We start from the raw sequence: 16,589 nt of genomic DNA, 5'->3' as shown, positions 1-16,589 counted from the left end.
CACGCAAACCAAACCACTTCCGTCTCTCACGAAAACTATCTTTGCCCCCCTTTCTCACTGTATTAGTGTTAACTTTATCGGTCTGCAACTGAAAGACAGAGAGCCAGCTTGTCAACAGCCAACAGCCAACAGCCAACAACCAAAATCTCATCTCGTCCATCCCATCCCATCCCTTTTAATTTATTCCTTTTTTCCCCGCCAGCTCCAATTCCCTTTCTCCTCCCAACCCAACCCTCGTTTCGAAGTGAACCACTCCCTCCCTCCCTAGAATTATCCGATGGTCGACCGAGTCCAGTCCCTTCTTTAAATAGACAGCCCCAACACCGCAATCTTATCTCCCCTTCTCGCGAGACCCGCGCTCATGAGAACACCCACATCGCCGCCCTCATCAAAGTTCCCCGTCTTCGACCCTCACGAGAAACCAGACCGATACAAGTTTAAGCCCAAGAGGCAAGGCATTATTGGCAGGATGAAGGAGTCTTGGATGACACAGTCCCAGCGGACGAGGTGGATTAAGACTGCCGCCATCGTTTTTGCGATTGTTACCCTCTTCTACTTTATCTCCCCCAAGGGTGTTGAAGTGTATCACGAAGGTACGCCTGGTGGAGGTAGTAGCAGCAGTCGATCGAGAGTCCGAATCGCATTGTGCTAACAAGAAGCAGTCACTCACCCTGCGCAGGGCAACAACGGCCAGTCCCCCTCAGATTCTTCCTACGGTACCGATCGATGCACAAAGTCTTTCTCCAAGGACAAGCCCATTGTCCAGTATGTTCTCATGATCGATGCCGGCAGCACTGGTTCGCGAATCCACGTCTACAAGTTCAACAACTGTGGCGATACCCCTGAGCTTGAGCACGAGGAATTCAAGATGACTGAGAAGGATGTCGGTGGCCTCAGCAAGTATAACGGCGACCCTGTGGCCGCTGCCAAGAGTCTCGATCCCCTCATGAAGGTCGCCATGGATACCGTTCCCAACGCCCTCAAGGGCTGCACTCCCGTCGCCGTCAAGGCCACCGCTGGTCTTCGAATGATTGGCAAGGAAGCCTCCGATGCTATTCTTGCTGAAGTCCGACGACACCTCGAGCAGGATTACCCCTTCCCTGTCGTTGACAAGGAGAACGAAGGTGTCGTTATCATGGACGGTTCTCTCGAGGGTGTTTATGCTTGGATTACCACCAACTACCTTCTCGGCAAGATTGGTGGTCCCGATAAGAGCGAGACTGCCGCTGTCTTTGATCTTGGTGGTGGTTCTACTCAGATCGTTTTTGAGCCCACTTTCAAGGGCGCCGCCCACGGTGGAATGCCTGAGAAGCTTGCTGAGGGTGATCACAAGTACGATCTCGACTTCGGCGGTCGTCACTTCGAGCTCTACCAGCACTCTCACTTGGGCTATGGTCTTATGGCTGCCCGCAAGGCCATTCATGGTGCTCTCATCAAGGACATTGAGTCCAAGAACACCGACAAGGCCTGGGTAAAGCAACCCATTGTTAACCCCTGCATTGCGCCGGGCATGAACAAGACTGTTGAAGTTACTCTTGATGGCAGTGAGGAGCCTGTTGAAGTTACCTTTGTTGGTCCCTCGCAGCCTGCTCCCGCTCAGTGCCGAAACCTTGCCGAGAAGATTCTCAACAAGGATGAGGAGTGCAAGCTTGCTCCCTGCTCTTTCAACGGCATCCACCAGCCCCTGCTTTCCAAGACCTTCACCAAGGAGGATGTCTACATCTTCTCCTACTTCTTCGACCGCACTAAGCCCCTCGGTATGCCTGACTCCTTCACTCTTCGTGAGATGCACGATCTTACCCAGACTGTCTGCATGGGCAAGTCTGGATGGGATGTTTTCACCACCATCCCTGATGCCATGGCTGAGTTGGATGGCCGACCTGAGTGGTGTCTGGACCTCAACTTCATGATGGCCCTCCTCCACAGTGGTTACGAAATGCCCATTGACCGCGAGGTCAAGATTGCCAAGAAGATCAAGGGCAACGAGCTCGGCTGGTGCCTTGGCGCTAGGTAAGATTCTGCGATTTTGTCCGATTTTTTGTCCCTCACTAATGATATCCCAGTTTGCCTCTTCTTGCTGGTGGTTCCGGTTGGTCTTGCAAGGTCAACCAGATTGCTTAAGTTATATCATAGGATATTAGGCGTTGAAAGGAGATGTATGTTGGATTTTGCTTTTACTACTAGACCGATCCTTTTGGAACGGCAATGACATTGGGATATGACAAAATCACGCTACGGACCATCGACATCATGAACAAAAGATGAACGAGACTGTAAGCCATTGGTGGCTTCATGGGGGAACTGGAGTCCTCGACTTGTCATGACGTGTAGAATATTATAGAATTAATTAATACAAGGGTGCCGACCTTAGACCGGCGCGGTCACCATGCCCAAGACATCTTCAATCACATCCTCGGGACCGATATCTTCTAACAGGGCTTCTACTGCTTCAAGTCTGCTTCCCCATTGCATGCTCCTCTCCTTTTCAGGGGAAGTTAGCTGTACTCGGTGTAAGTACACCTTGCGGGCGGCGAGGCCAACGAGAGCTGGTGTTACAAAGTCTAGACGATGCAAAGCAGCCAAACAACGCATGAGTTGACCAAAGTGCTTTGTGGCTGTGGGACTGATACCCCCAGCAACAGCTCGGTGCATTCGAAGAAATGAGATGATGTTCATCTGGTAGCGGATGATTTCGACATCTACTTGTGCCTCTTTACTGAGTGTACCAAGATAACTGATATCCTATAATATAGTCAACGACTGGACAAAGATTGAACCAGGGTAACCTACGCTTTCGACCATCAGGGGCGGGTCTGAGCTGGTTTCCTCTCCAGGACCCCTTTTCACGACACTACCCGTGGAGGCAGTATCGGCATCATTGCCGCCGTCTGCCTCCTCCAAGTTGACGAATCCATCCTCGGGATTATGCCAGTAGGCTATATATAAGAAATCATTCAGGTGCGCCGTCACACGAGCTTCGCCTCCGCTAGCTGCTTCTAGGACCGGAATGAAGACGAATTGTTTTGGAGTTGTCTGAACAGAAGTTCGTGTAAAGATACGACGGGTACGTAGAAGCTCCAGCGCCTGGATCTGTACTGCTTGTGGTGCTCGATCGAGATTCTTTGCGAACACCACGTTGGCGATTCGAGACGCAAACGCACCACTAGGCGTTAGAGGACTGAGGGGTGTGCGCGGGTGGGACGTTGATGGCCTCGACGTGAAGTATGAATCGGGGTGGCGGGATGCTGTCGGAGAGTGACTAGATGGAGAAGTCGCATTGCCTAGAAGAGCAGAAGCGAAGTCTTCCAGCGTCGTGGAGGGAGTGCAATCGATCACCACCCAAGTGAGGCCGAATGTCTTTGTAGCTACAAGCTGTAGTTCCTGAATCAAGTCATCGATGGCATCGGACGGTGTGCTGACAAGACAGTGTTCGCGACTAATTAGACAAAGGAGTAAGGCCAGCTCGAGATCGCTCAGAGCGTGGACCTTGTCGAGAAGGCCATCATCCGCCATAATTCAGCCGTCTCAGCCTCGTTGGTACGTCCATGAGGCTTTGCGTACCTGATAATGAAGGTTGATCCCTCCTAGAACGTTCTTGTGAAAGCTAAGTTAGTCTTCGGGAGCTTAATGTTGCATGATAGAGGTGCATATGATGTCACGTGGAGTTGCACAAACCCAAGACCACCAGCGGCTTGCGACCTCCACTTTCCTGACTTATGCATGCCACTAAGCTGAACCCGGCCTAGTCTGTAGAATCACCTCGAGCGACAGGCAAGGCTGCGACATTGGTACCTCCGCCCACCGTCATCTGCCGCTGCCATCTCCAAAACACCAACCTTTTACGAACCCGATTCTTGACGGTCGAATTTGAGTCTCAGATCGATCACAACAGCAGAAGTCTTGCTCCACATCGAAGACAGCCCACGAACCGAAGAAAAGAGAAATCGAGGCTATAGAGTCGACGGCGCTTCGATCATTGCGCCTGGAACGCTCGAGATAACGTCATTGAGCAACGCTTCTCGTCCAGAAACAATATTTCACCATGTCTTCACGAAAGAAGGTCCTTCTCAAGGTGCGAGATGATGGAAACCACGCCAGAAATTGGCTGGGAGCCCAAGTATTGATACGAATGTGAAAATAGGTTATCATCCTGGGCGATAGCGGTGTTGGCAAGACCAGCTTGATGAACCAATATGTACGCATCTTCAACCAACATCGATTAAAATTGCAGCAAGACTGATGGCAATATTATGATTACAGGTCAACAAGAAGTTTAGCGCGAGCTACAAGGCCACTATCGGGGCCGACTTTCTAACTCGAGAGGTCCTCGTTGACGATCGACAAGTTACCATGCAGGTAGGACAGGGACACAAGATCGCACCTTGAGGGACATTAGACTGACTCTTCTGGGATAGCTCTGGGATACGGCCGGTCAAGAGCGTTTTCAATCCCTCGGCGTGGCGTTCTACCGAGGTGCTGATTGCTGCGTTTTGGTCTACGACGTGAACAATGCCAAGAGTTTCGAGGCACTGGACAGCTGGAGAGACGAATTCCTCATCCAGGCTTCTCCTCGGGACCCTCCCAACTTCCCATTCGTTAGTGGCCCTAAATTTGAAAGAAGGAAGCATGCTAATGCAGAAATTAGGTCGTGCTTGGAAACAAGATTGATGTTGAGGAGAGCAAGCGAGTGGTGAGTAAGCAGAAAGGATTGGTGATCACGATCTAACATTATCAAGATTTCCAACAAGCGCGCCATGACATTCTGCCAGTCCAAGGGCGATATTCCCTACTTTGAGACAAGTGCCAAGGAAGCCATCAACATCGACCAGGCTTTTGAGGGTAAGACTCTATGCTCTGACACCTTGACAAAGCTAATGATTCGCAGTGATTGCTCGCAACGCTCTCGCCCAAGAAGAGTCCGAAGAATTCAGCGGCGACTTTGATGACCCAATCAACATCCACATCGAGAATGACCGTGATGGCTGCGCTTGTTAAAGGATGACATGGGCAGATGGTGATTGGGTAATTGTGTTGAGTGACGAGGAGGATAGCTATGTTCGGTGGTGGATTATTGACGTGGCCTGGATGTATCATAAAGAGGCAGCTGGGTTTAGTCTTTCTTCTTAGTTCTCCTTGGTGTTTATACATGGATGCGACTTGTTCTTTCTTTTGAATTGCTTCAGCATCTTCTTGAGTGTGATATGATGGTAATATGAGATGTGTTCGGGTCTTGATGCGTCAGCTGCTAGAGTCTCGAGGCAATGCCTAGGCTTCAGTGGAAGATGCATCTAATCAGGCCATTATTAGATCAAAAATCGAGCCATTATCAACATCGTACATCAATCGAGTCGCCTCTTAACCGGGGAAGCTCGAGTCAGCTAGCAGAGCTCCTCGGCTTAGACCCACATCTGTCCGAGGCTGTGGAGGCTTCCAATGACAGCAGTTGTACCCCGGATTTCCAAGATATCCACTTGGAGAAGCTCGAGCTGTGAGTGGCCAAGATGTACAGTCAGCAGCCGCGAACCTCGGCTCCGTTGCTGGACATTCGACGATGTGCGGAGAAGTTGGAGCTTCAGACAAACCTGGGGTAGAATTATTTGCAGGAACTTGTACTTTATTTCTTCATATCTTGACTTGATTCCTCTCTTCTTTTTTATATTATCTCGCTGTCTTAACACTGTTTCTGTGATATATCATCGATTTTGCTTGTGATAATACGCTCCCTTATTACCTCCACACATCTCACAGTCTTTCCTCAGTCGACTAAAGACAACTACGATGTCGGCGAGAATCCCTCTCATTGTGAGAAACTCCATCCCTAACTTCACTCAAGAGCATAGAGACACTAATGCCGATAATTCAGGCTGTCAATCGCGTCAGCGATGCTGCCAAGAAGCAGCTTGACCTGGTCGCCAAGTTCGTCGAGGAAGAATGTATCCCGTGGGTTTCCCGTTCCACACAGCGCAACTGTATCTCTAATTCTTATTAGCGCCGACCCTGTTGTAGAAGCTCAAGCTGGCGAGGGTGATGCTCGTTGGGAGGGTCACCCTTCCATCATTGAGGATCTTAAGGCCAAGGCTCGAAAGCTCGGTCTATGGAACATGTTCCTCCCCAAGGGCCACTACAAAGAATCTCCTGGCTACACCAACCTCGAGTACGGACTCATGGCTGAGTGGCTCGGCCGCTCACACGTTGCTTCCGAAGCATGCAACTGCTCAGCCCCTGACACAGGCAACATGGAAGTGTTGGCCAAGTATGGTAACGATGCTCAAAAAGAGCAGTGGCTGAAGCCTCTCATGGATGGCAAGATCCGTTCTGCTTTCCTCATGACAGAGCCTCAAATTGCTTCCTCTGACGCAACAAATATTGAGATGGATATCCGTCGCGAGGGTAACGAGTACGTTCTCAATGGCCAGAAGTGGTGGTCCAGCGGTGCTGGTGACCCACGATGCAAGATTTACATCGTGATGGGCAAGACAGATGCCAACAACAAGGATACTTATCGTCAACAATCGGTCGTCCTGGTCCCCGCCGGGACACCTGGTATTACCATCGACCGCATGCTGAAGGTCTACGGATTCGACGATGCTCCTCACGGCCATGGACACATCACCTTCAAGAACGTCAGAGTTCCTGTCTCTAACCTTGTGCTCGGCGAGGGTCGAGGATTTGAGATTATTCAGGGTCGCCTTGGCCCTGGCCGTATTCACCATGCTATGCGCAGCATTGGCGCTGTAAGTTTACCATGATATGCCTTGGTCTGAACCAACATTTAACAATATGCAGGCTGAGCGTGCTCTTGACTGGATGCTGCTCCGTGTCAACGATGAGTCGAAGAAGCCATTTGGCAAACTTCTCCGCGAACACGGTGTTATCCTCGAATGGATTGCCAAGTCCCGTATTGAAATCGACGCCGCACGCCTGATTGTTCTTAATGCCGCCATTAAGATGGACGACCTAGGTCCCAAGAAGGCCCTCAAGGAGATCGCAGAAGCCAAGGTCCTCATTCCCCAGACCGCTCTCAATGTCATCGACCGTGCGGTTCAAGCCTTCGGAGGCGCTGGTGTCTCCCAGGATACACCCCTGGCATACATGTGGGCAGGTATCCGAACACTGCGTCTTGCTGACGGACCTGATGAGGTGCATCTGCAGCAGCTGGGACGTAATGAGAACAAGCGCAGTGCTGAGGCGACAGCGACCATTAAGAGACAGAGGGCCAAGACTGAGGAGTTGTTGAAGCAATACGGTGTTGAGAGGCTTCAGCCTGGTGCCAGAATAAAGCACAATGCTAAGCTGTAGGGTTTGAATGTCACAGGGTAGAGTGGCGTGGGAGCATGTTGTTAGCTGTTTGTTTGATAATGGCTAAAGGCCGGCCGCATAACTAGCTGAATGTCTAAATTGTTACACTATTAAAATTGATAGATATATAAATCGCTATTTGGTGATACGTCGTAGCTGTTCCTCAGCTGCTCGTAGAGGTGAACTTTTGATATGGACATCCAGCCTGTTCACCTGTCGCTGGTGTCTGAAGCAGGGAATCAAGACCTTCTGGGGGCAATTATTGGCATTGACTTCATCCATGACACCAATATTAAGGGCATAATTCATACATTTCCCGAGAAACCTCCGTCGACAATGACACTTGATATGGTCTCAAGTGTGATATGCCATATTGCACTTCCATTATACCCAGAACAATGGGGTATAGGCAAAGAGTTGTTTCAAAGGTCTCGGTGTCCTTTAGTTTCATTGGGTGTCGTAGAACTATCATGCAATGTCTCCTTTCCTAATGAGTCAACATCTAATCCCTGATAGTTTTCTTTTCCATATACATGTAAGTCATGCCATTCCATTACCCCAGTGATGGTGCGTTGTTCACGACAAGCAAGCGTAAAACACAGGCCTCAGCGTGCCATTTCTCACAGTGGTCCCCTGTAACCGACCATTCCAGGCCTCTATCACCCGCTAAGACACGGAAATAACCAACGTCATCGGGTCCCTGCTGCCCAAAACCTTGCATTTTTCTTTAATTGCCCGTTGCCCCGTCAACAGACGGCACCGTTTACTTTGCCTGCTAATTTTCTACTACTTGTGCATGGACTGCACCTATTTCATACAAGGGCATTCTATCTTTTCATTAAAGAAACCCAACATCCATCTCAACTGTTTTCCTTCATACACAAACAAAGAACGCTATCACAAACCAGCTTCTGCTCTCTCCACACTCGAGTATTACTCTCGCACACGAACGCCTCTACCTTCTTCTCCCAACACTTTCATCATGTCAGCCAAGGTTCTCGCCGATAAGGACGTCAACGCTCCCATGGTTGAGCAGCCAGTTACCAAAGACGTCAAGAGCATGGAGTATCACCGCCAGGTTCTCCAGTCCAAGATGGCTGAGGAAGAGACGTGAGTGAATGTCAGCAGCCTCATCTCAGTGTCAAAGTCTAACCTTGAAGCAGTGCCAACAAGTACGTCTCGCCCTCAGACAACATCATGAGCCCTTGCTCTGCAAAGATCAATGCTCTACGAAACAAGCACGCCAGCAAGTTCGTCATTCTTTCTCTTTTCTGACAATGGCAATGAACTAACATCCTTTTCAGGGCCAAGCCTAAGTCCTTGTTCGCCCAAGCGAGCGCTAAGAAACTCCAGGGCGACAATCCCTTGGGGGCGAAGCCAGCACCAGCCAAGGCCGGTTTCCAACTGTAAGAGAATCAACAATATGTCTCTTCTTTCCGGATAAAACATGTCCACATTTCATGGGCACGGCTTTTGTTTTTGTTGGCTATAGACTACTAGCCAATGGTGTTTATTAAACCGCTGGAGGTCAGATAAAGGGCGTTAGGGGTTCACTTGACATACACATACACACATTGTATTGGTGATACAGGCTACGGAAACTTGGGCTTGATGATATGATGCGATGACAGGGTTTGGCTTACCTTTCTTTCTGGTGGCCGGTTTATGTACGGTTTTTAACAATGAAACATGTCTTTGAGTTCTACACTTGAAGGATGAAACCGAGTGTCGTAATGATTTTTTTTGTTTTGTTTTGGCTGTACAAGCTTGCACATGCATCTAAGCCTTCCAGGCACTGACGATATACACTACATCTTCATCCGCAACAGGGTGTGCCAGACCAACTCTTTGAGGAACATGTCTTGCACTAGCACCCCACACCAGCGCATACTTGAACGTGTCCTTCAGAGTCCTGTGAATGCGGTCGCAGACGTCCTCGATTGTGCTGTTACTGCGCACAATCAACGCCTCACCAAAGTCTGGTTCAGCACCCTTGCGTTTGGTGTAAATACGGATCAGCTTGAGCTCTTTCCAACATCTGTCCACAACATCCTGGATGCCCAGGTCCAGTTCACAACTCATGACAACGGTATGATCCTCGCGTGCCAGCTTGTCCAAGAAGTCAAGCGAGACACTATCAATCTTGTTGTAAACGTACAGACACTTGATGTACTTTCGATGGTCCTTCATGATAACATCAATGAAGTCATCGACTGTGGCGTTCTCATCACGGACAAGTACCTCACAATTAAGGATCTTGTAGTCGCGCAGGATGTTGTAAAGCATCTTCTCGTCCAAGTTCTTGGGAGGCGACTGGAATGTGATTTTCATGCCACCCGCTGTCTTGACCTTGAGGTAAATGTTGCTAGAGTCTCATATTAATAGCGATTCAAACTTGTCTCAGTTGAACTCACGGTGGTTCTCGGTTCAGGCGGATACCGACAGCTTCCAATTCAGCTTCGAGCAATGCTCTTTGTTCGGCTTTCTTGGTAGCATCAAGAACCATTAGAATAAGGTCACTGGTCTTGGCAGCCGAAATAACTTGTCTTCCTCGACCCTTGCCCTCAGAAGCACCTTCGATAATACCGGGAAGATCGAGCAGCTGAATCTCAGCACCGCCATACTCGAGCACACCGGGAATGGCTGTCAAGGTTGTGAAAGCATAAGAAGCAACTTCTGACCGCGTCTTTGTGACTTTCGATAAGAACGTCGATTTTCCTACTGATGGGAAACCAACAAGAGCAATTCGCGCATCACCACTTTTGCTGACATCGAAACCTGAGCCACCACCACCGCCAGCCCCAGGACCAGGCTCTAGAAGCTGTGCCCTCAGTCGAGCGAGTTTTCTAGAATAATTAGTATAAATCTCTTCCAGGCAACAGTTTTGTAGCCACGGGATGCCAAACCAACCCTTTTAATAGACCCAAATGATATTCTGGGTGTCGTTAATATTGCAACATTCAGAAATTGGTTTAACGACAACATACCAGTCGCCTTGTTCTCTAAAAAGTTATTAGTCAATGTTCATGAAGGCTTGTGAAGTCCTTGGAATGGTTTGATATTCGTCCAACTTGTCGCAACTTCAATTTCACCCACGGCCGACTGCTTAGGTCTCGTCTTTGGGCAAACTGCAGCAACTGTGCAACAAAGGGACATATCATCAAGTTTCTAAGATAATATATCTACTCACTTTGTGTCTTCTTCATCTCCTCCTCAATCCTGTCATCATGTCAGTGATGCCCCGCTACTGTTTTCAAGACTAAACTTACTCCTTGATCTTCTCCGTAATGTTCACCATATTGGCGGTACTTTGAGACGCTTTTGCGTCTCTAGAAACTGTTTAATTAGGAAAAGACAATCAACAGAAAGAATAAACAGAATCCTGGGCGCCAGATCAAGATCTAAATCATGAGTGGGGGGTTGAGAGAGGCCTGATGAAGTCGTGGCAGAATTCGAACGAACAAGCTCCACAGGTGCGGGAGGTCAGTCTCACCGCCTCCCCTTTCTGACACTTTATTTCTCCCCAGAAATGGATCTTTTAACAGCCTTGCATCATCAGCACAGGCTCGTCGCGTTGCCATCATAACAACCTCCTAGGACTCATCTTCCACAATCGATACAATGGCCGATACAGCAGAACAAATCGAAATGGCGCCGGTCGTCGAGCAAGAAGAGCAGAATATGGCCGTAGCGACCACGAATACCGAGGTTGCAGCACCAACCGGAAAGAAAGTCGTCAAGAAGATCATTCGCAAGAAGAAGCGACCTGCGCGCGCCCAAGTCGATCCCGATTTTGTCACATCAGAACCCCCTCCTCAGACCGGTACAATCTTCAACATTTGGTATAACAAGTGGTCCGGTGGTGATCGAGAAGACAAGTACCTATCGAAGACTAAAGCGAAGGGTCGCTGCAATGTTGCGAAGGACAGCGGATATACCAAGGCCGACGCGATGCCTGGAAGCTACTTCTGCTTGCGCTTTGCGCGCGGCGTTTGCCCCAAAGGTCAAGACTGCGAATATCTTCATCGGCTACCTGGACCATACGATCACTTCAACCCCAACGTCGACTGCTTTGGACGCGACAAGTTTTCCGACTACCGAGACGACATGGGTGGTGTCGGAAGTTTTATGAGGCAGAACAGAACAGTGTATGTTGGGAGGATTCATGTTACAGACGACATCGAAGAGATTGTGGCGCGACACTTTGCAGAATGGGGCCCTGTAGAGCGCAGTAAGTTCCAGTTTCACTATCCCAATTGACTTGTTGCTAACAATTGTAGTTCGTGTTCTCAACACCCGAGGTGTCGCATTTATCACATATGTCAACCAAGCCAATGCAGAATTTGCCAAAGAGGCCATGGCGCATCAGTCTCTCGACCACGAGGAAGTGCTCAACGTTCGCTGGGCAACAGCCGATCCCAACCCTATGGCGCAAGCTCGAGAAGCCCGCAAAATCGAGGAGCAAGCTGCTGATGCTATTCGAAGAGCCCTTCCTGCAGAATTCGTGGCTGAAATCGAAGGGCGAGACCCCGAAGCTAGAAAGCGACGGAAGATCGAAAGCAGCTATGGTCTTGAGGGATATGAAGCGCCCGATGAAATCCACTTTGCCCGGGGTACCCAGGCAGTCAACCCCCTGGGTCGAAAAGGGTTCGAAGTGGAATATCAGGAACGGCCAATGATTGAAAACGGAGAATCAGGCGAACCACCGTTTCAAATTGAGGAGCAACAGCCTCAAACTCAACAAGAGACGGGTGGCATCTTCTCAGGCAGCACCCTCGCGGCCCTTAACAAGGCCAAGGTCTCGGTGGCATCGAAACCGAAAGCAACGGCTACAACAGGACCTTTGGTGGCATATGGCAGCGACAGCGACAGCGATGATGAATAGGGACAAGGCGTTTGATTGATACTTAGAAATGCATAGATATTTTGTATTACGATAATGATACCACAAGCAGCACACGACATCAGCTGTTGAAAATTCTAGAGTACAATGTCTCATGCCGTCCAATCCATAAATCCATAAGAGGCACTGTTTGCCCAGCCTCCTCAACCGAAGTATTCCACTCTCGATCGATCATGTCGTCGATCATCGTCTGTACTTGCTGTCCAGCTAATACCTTTTGCGCCTGGTAGGGGCCAAAGACACTTGCTCTCACCGCAGCAGATATCAACGCCTTCACATGACTGAGCATGAAGACATACGCTGTCTGTCGCAAACCCAGTCCCACAAGAGCGCATATCGCTCCAAACAGCGGCGCCAGATGCGCAGAGATGAGAGGTACTTCGTTCTGGCTTTCGCGCCTTAACAACGCAGCAAAGTCCCTCAACGGCTGCCCGTCAACATCTGGACAGCTGGCACGGAACGACCGCTCCCATATTCCTAGCAGCGCACGACCCTGCGCTACGCTTGCACGTCGGCCAACAGTGCAAATGATAGCAGCGTCGAGCTGATCATCTAACTGAGGAAGAGAACCGGGGTCGCGGTGCGCGGCTAGGACAAAGGGCAGTGTTGTCGCGGCAAACGATGAAAGCGATGAAGGAAGAAAGGAGGCAAACGATGCCGAGGCACGCGGTTCGTGAGCAAGATAAGACTCGAGACCACTGCTAAAAGCAAACGAGCCTAATGGAAGTGCCGAGTCTGAGAGAAGAAGTAGAAAATGAGTTGTCGAGGCGAGATGAGCTATGAGTTGTGAGTTATGGTCCTTATCTGTAGGTTGAGATGAGTCTTAATTACGCTCTATTACTGTAGACAGGGGTGGCGAAGGCAGGACTTTGTTCAGACGCGCTTTAGCGTCTTCAAGACGCTTTTCTAATTCATGGATCTCATCTTGAATAACGTTAGCCGTATTCGGTGCCTGAATTTGTGAAGACATCATGTGTTTAGATATTTTTAGAGGTTAAGTTGGGCATCAAAATAGCTCGTTCAGAGATAAGACTATCGAGGTTTAAAAAACTACTACTTATCAAAACCATGACAACCATCATCATGTAAATCCAACAAATAAGAATTCCTTCGAGGAAAACCCCCTAAACTCCACGCGAATGCCAATCCAATCCAGTCTTTGTGACTGGGAGACAAACAATTGTCAATAGTCAGGGTATTCCACCTCACTTACTCATATCACACCCAAGGTATCCATCGTATGTACATTATCATTCTCAAGGTCGAACATTCTCCTTATCATATGCCTTTCTTCCACGCGCTCGTTTCTTCTCCGCCATTCTTTGTTCAATTCTTGCAATCGCAGCAGCTCTACGCTCAGGCGGCAGCACGCTCTTTGGCACGTTGGCCATCAATGTGCTGTTGTTGGGATCTGGGCCCCCTACACGTGCATAGTGGTCGTGTAGTAAGTCGATCCTTTCTTCAGGTTTCTCGCCAGATGTAATGCGCTTCGAGCAAGCGATTGACTTGGCCAGTGCGGGCAGGTCAGGCGCGGCGATGTCTTCCAGGCCAGTTCGGCCGGGAGTCGCACCCCCATTCTCAATCCGCCTGGTGATTTCTTCGCCAAGATATGCTCTATTTCTTGGTGATCGCGGAACAAATGGCTGCCATCTAGGCCGGCCAATGTCTGGCTTATCACCAAGACTTGACGATACTGGCTTTGACGTGCCGATATCCGATCTGGTAACCTTTGGCACAGCGTCTTCGTGAAACTTTTGGCGTAATGAGGGCACGTTTGGGTCTGTGGCCTTCAGCTCCAAGGAGTCATTTCCAAGTTCGGTCAAGTCAAAGCTTCGTCGTTCCATATTATGCCTTCGATTCTTAGTGCTGTCATCCGCGCCGATGTTTCTGGGCTTTGAGGCCTCGTCTGCCAGACGCCCCGCGTCTGTCTGAACATGCCAGCTCTTAGGCCGAGTTGCATTGTCGTGATGCTCAGGAGCATCATTGTCCCCAGCCTTGAGGATCCTGATTTCCTTCTTGAGTTCCGCAATCTTAGTGTGTGCCCGCTCTAAAACTCCATTGGTGTCCGCATTGTGGGCTTGGGTTTCATTACGATAGGCTTCGAATTCTTGTTTTAGCTGCCGTAGCTCCTCATCCTTCTTCTTATTTTCTTCTCTTGCTTCACGAAGCTGGACACGCAGTTCTTGTGCTCGTGAACCTTCGCGCACGGGTTCATTTTCGGGTTTTTCTTGTGTAGTCTTCATCTTGTTCATTGCCTCGGCCTTGGCAGCACGCTTCTCCGCCGCTCTAAGCTGACTTTTGAGAGAAGATATCTGCTCACGAAGTTCGCCAACTTCCTTGACATGCATTCGGGCTCGCCTCAGTTCGCGCTGTGTCTCGATAAGGGTTTTCTGCGTTCTGGGTGATGTCGCTTGTCGTCGCTTTCGGTCTTTGGGATCGGCATCGTCTTCCCGCTCTCGGAGGAACTCCTCAAGTTGGTCCTCAAGCTCTTGGACGCGTGTTCGATACTGCACAGCCAAAGCTGTCTGCTTCGTGAGTGTCGACAAAAGCTCGGAGCTGACTTCGTCTGATCTGTCTACTCGCTTCGATGTAATCTTGGAAGCACCTTCGGCAATCTGCCTTTCCATCTCAATCACTTTTTGCTGTTCTTCCTTGAGCTTAACTGCGAGCTCAATTGCCTCAGCATCCTTTTGTTTGGCATACGATTTCGCCAGCTGCTTGTACTTGAGGAGCTTCTCCATTTCGGTCTTGGCGTCTTCGTGGTATTTCTCAAATTCCTCCTTCCAATATCTGCCCGACTGCGAGTGAGGCTCGTTAAGATCAACCGTGATGTCGTGTGTGCAGTAGTCCTCGTCATCAGCTTCTTCCCACTCATCTGAAGAGTCATCCTGGTCTTGTTGTGTTGTGTTCTTCTGATCTACCGATTTGGAAGCCTTTTCCAAAGCGTCGTTTAGTCGTGTGCGTTGGCGCGGTTCTGGCTCCTTGCTGAGATTGTTATTCTTCTTGACGTCTTGTCCAAAAGATACGCGCTTTCGTCTCGTAGTTCCAGTACCTGGGGTCAAAAGAATTCCTTGTGGCCGAGGCGGCGTCCGAGACATTTGAGCTGTCTTGTCATTTCTGTCTTTTGCGACTGCTCTTGTATTTTGGTTAGTAGGTCGCGCCGGAGTTCCAAACAATGCGCTCTTGAACGCTCTGGCAGCGAAAACAGGCGCGGGGGTGTCCGGTTGATCAATTTGAGTGGTGTCTAGTAAACAAAGTCAATTATATCACATGCTATCACGTCTAAATGCATACATACCTCCATCATTGACCGGTTCTGGCGCGTTCTCGCCGCGTCTCAACATCCAACCCAACATCTTGCGGCACGTTGCGCGTAAGCGTGAATGCGAATGTCGGGCGCCCGATTAAAGGAGGGAAGTCCTTCGCATTAGCGATCACAAACGCTGAAGTAACATTTATCCTCCTTGTCGGTCGTGTTGTATTGTTGACCGTCTAATTGTGGCAGGATGGGATTGGACGAAATTGGTTGATGTCAATGTTGACTTTCGTTTTCAATGTTTACTTTCACTGTCGCAGATCAAAAACGTCCAACTCAGGCGCCCCTGTCCCACCATGGCCTTCTACCCAATGAGAGTCGCGCTAGTGCCAAAATAGAGGGGTATCAGGCTCTCTGCAGATACATTACCTACAAGCTATCATAACTTAGAACCATATTACCATAAACATGGAGAGCATTGCCAAGACGATGCTTTTTAGACTTGAATCTGGGAGTAAGTTATCCTCATACGAAGAGTCCACTGTTCCCTATTTTCTTCCACGTAATCCAAGGTTGAAGTTACATCTAATCGGTCTACTACACGAGCTGTACTGTAGCCTCAGAGGGAGCAAGAAAATATCCAACTTTAATATAAGATGTCAAAATAGAATCAGCCAAAGATATCCTACGCTTGTGCTGATTTACGTAAGTCTTTTTGTCTTTTGGATTAACGTCCTGAGTTTCTTACCTGTGTAGGGACGTCAGGTGGCCCAGGCGGTAGCTCCAGGAGAGCACCCAAGCAATTAAGCTGAGGTAGCCGCCACCGCAAGAGCCGCAGCGGACCCCTCATCAGCCCTGTGGCCGCCTGTAATTCGATGAAACGACACCGCCTTTGTGAATGGGTGTGTCGCCAATTGAGTTGGCAGCCATGGATGCCAACCTGGAAGTATCGAGAACTTGAGATGAGGGGGTTTAGAGGATATGGAATTCCCCTTTTCCAGAAGACCATTTCATCTAAATGCTGTCTAATCTTAGACCTAAGCCTTAGAGTAGTAGGTCTAAGCTTATGGTGATATTTAGATAAGATGATCAGAACCTTAGGATGCCCGGATTTGAGCATCTCCAGGTCGA

At 49.3% G+C, this 16,589-nt stretch overlaps 9 protein-coding genes; 5 read left to right on the top strand and 4 right to left on the bottom strand.

Annotated features, from left to right (window-relative positions):
• Positions 1 to 361: 361 nt before the first annotated feature.
• On the top strand, positions 362 to 2,121 carry FFUJ_13375 (probable guanosine-diphosphatase; the record flags this gene model as incomplete). XM_023576054.1 has 3 exons in its annotated part: positions 362 to 593; positions 663 to 2,010; positions 2,064 to 2,121. The coding sequence occupies 3 exons, from the start codon at positions 362 to 364 to the stop codon at positions 2,119 to 2,121; spliced, it is 1,638 nt and encodes a 545-aa protein (XP_023429263.1).
• Positions 2,122 to 2,367: 246 nt separating this feature from the next.
• FFUJ_13374 (uncharacterized protein) lies at positions 2,368 to 3,513 on the bottom strand (the record flags this gene model as incomplete). XM_023576053.1 has 2 exons in its annotated part: positions 2,368 to 2,742; positions 2,791 to 3,513. 2 exons carry the CDS (start codon positions 3,511 to 3,513, stop codon positions 2,368 to 2,370), a joined length of 1,098 nt encoding a protein of 365 aa, XP_023429262.1.
• Positions 3,514 to 4,042: 529 nt separating this feature from the next.
• Positions 4,043 to 4,995, top strand: FFUJ_13373 (probable GTPase Rab7 protein; the record flags this gene model as incomplete). XM_023576052.1 has 7 exons in its annotated part: positions 4,043 to 4,072; positions 4,142 to 4,195; positions 4,261 to 4,356; positions 4,416 to 4,595; positions 4,646 to 4,690; positions 4,737 to 4,839; positions 4,886 to 4,995. 7 exons carry the CDS (start codon positions 4,043 to 4,045, stop codon positions 4,993 to 4,995), a joined length of 618 nt encoding a protein of 205 aa, XP_023429261.1.
• A 783-nt stretch (positions 4,996 to 5,778) lies between these two features.
• On the top strand, positions 5,779 to 7,299 carry FFUJ_13372 (related to acyl-CoA dehydrogenase, medium-chain specific, mitochondrial precursor; the record flags this gene model as incomplete). XM_023576050.1 has 4 exons in its annotated part: positions 5,779 to 5,802; positions 5,864 to 5,940; positions 5,990 to 6,734; positions 6,787 to 7,299. 4 exons carry the CDS (start codon positions 5,779 to 5,781, stop codon positions 7,297 to 7,299), a joined length of 1,359 nt encoding a protein of 452 aa, XP_023429260.1.
• A 982-nt stretch (positions 7,300 to 8,281) lies between these two features.
• FFUJ_13371 (related to BNS1 protein) lies at positions 8,282 to 8,709 on the top strand (the record flags this gene model as incomplete). XM_023576049.1 has 3 exons in its annotated part: positions 8,282 to 8,409; positions 8,463 to 8,549; positions 8,604 to 8,709. The coding sequence occupies 3 exons, from the start codon at positions 8,282 to 8,284 to the stop codon at positions 8,707 to 8,709; spliced, it is 321 nt and encodes a 106-aa protein (XP_023429259.1).
• A 369-nt stretch (positions 8,710 to 9,078) lies between these two features.
• Positions 9,079 to 10,597, bottom strand: FFUJ_13370 (probable GTP-binding protein; the record flags this gene model as incomplete). XM_023576048.1 has 6 exons in its annotated part: positions 9,079 to 9,664; positions 9,714 to 10,145; positions 10,210 to 10,234; positions 10,287 to 10,301; positions 10,490 to 10,518; positions 10,569 to 10,597. 6 exons carry the CDS (start codon positions 10,595 to 10,597, stop codon positions 9,079 to 9,081), a joined length of 1,116 nt encoding a protein of 371 aa, XP_023429608.1.
• Positions 10,598 to 10,920: 323 nt separating this feature from the next.
• On the top strand, positions 10,921 to 12,184 carry FFUJ_13369 (related to CWC2-involved in mRNA splicing; the record flags this gene model as incomplete). XM_023576047.1 has 2 exons in its annotated part: positions 10,921 to 11,530; positions 11,580 to 12,184. 2 exons carry the CDS (start codon positions 10,921 to 10,923, stop codon positions 12,182 to 12,184), a joined length of 1,215 nt encoding a protein of 404 aa, XP_023429258.1.
• Positions 12,185 to 12,263: 79 nt separating this feature from the next.
• On the bottom strand, positions 12,264 to 13,172 carry FFUJ_13368 (uncharacterized protein; the record flags this gene model as incomplete). XM_023576046.1 has 2 exons in its annotated part: positions 12,264 to 12,979; positions 13,034 to 13,172. 2 exons carry the CDS (start codon positions 13,170 to 13,172, stop codon positions 12,264 to 12,266), a joined length of 855 nt encoding a protein of 284 aa, XP_023429257.1.
• A 286-nt stretch (positions 13,173 to 13,458) lies between these two features.
• On the bottom strand, positions 13,459 to 15,558 carry FFUJ_13367 (uncharacterized protein; the record flags this gene model as incomplete). XM_023576045.1 has 2 exons in its annotated part: positions 13,459 to 15,446; positions 15,501 to 15,558. The coding sequence occupies 2 exons, from the start codon at positions 15,556 to 15,558 to the stop codon at positions 13,459 to 13,461; spliced, it is 2,046 nt and encodes a 681-aa protein (XP_023429256.1).
• Between the last annotated feature and the right edge of the window lie 1,031 nt (positions 15,559 to 16,589).

The sequence above is a fragment of the Fusarium fujikuroi genome, chromosome FFUJ_chr04 (genome assembly GCF_900079805.1).
Source record: "Fusarium fujikuroi IMI 58289 draft genome, chromosome FFUJ_chr04".
NCBI classification, from domain to species: domain Eukaryota; kingdom Fungi; phylum Ascomycota; class Sordariomycetes; order Hypocreales; family Nectriaceae; genus Fusarium; species Fusarium fujikuroi.
The sequence above is the reverse complement of the archived record's forward strand: the minus strand, read 5'-3'. Positions and strand labels throughout refer to the sequence as shown.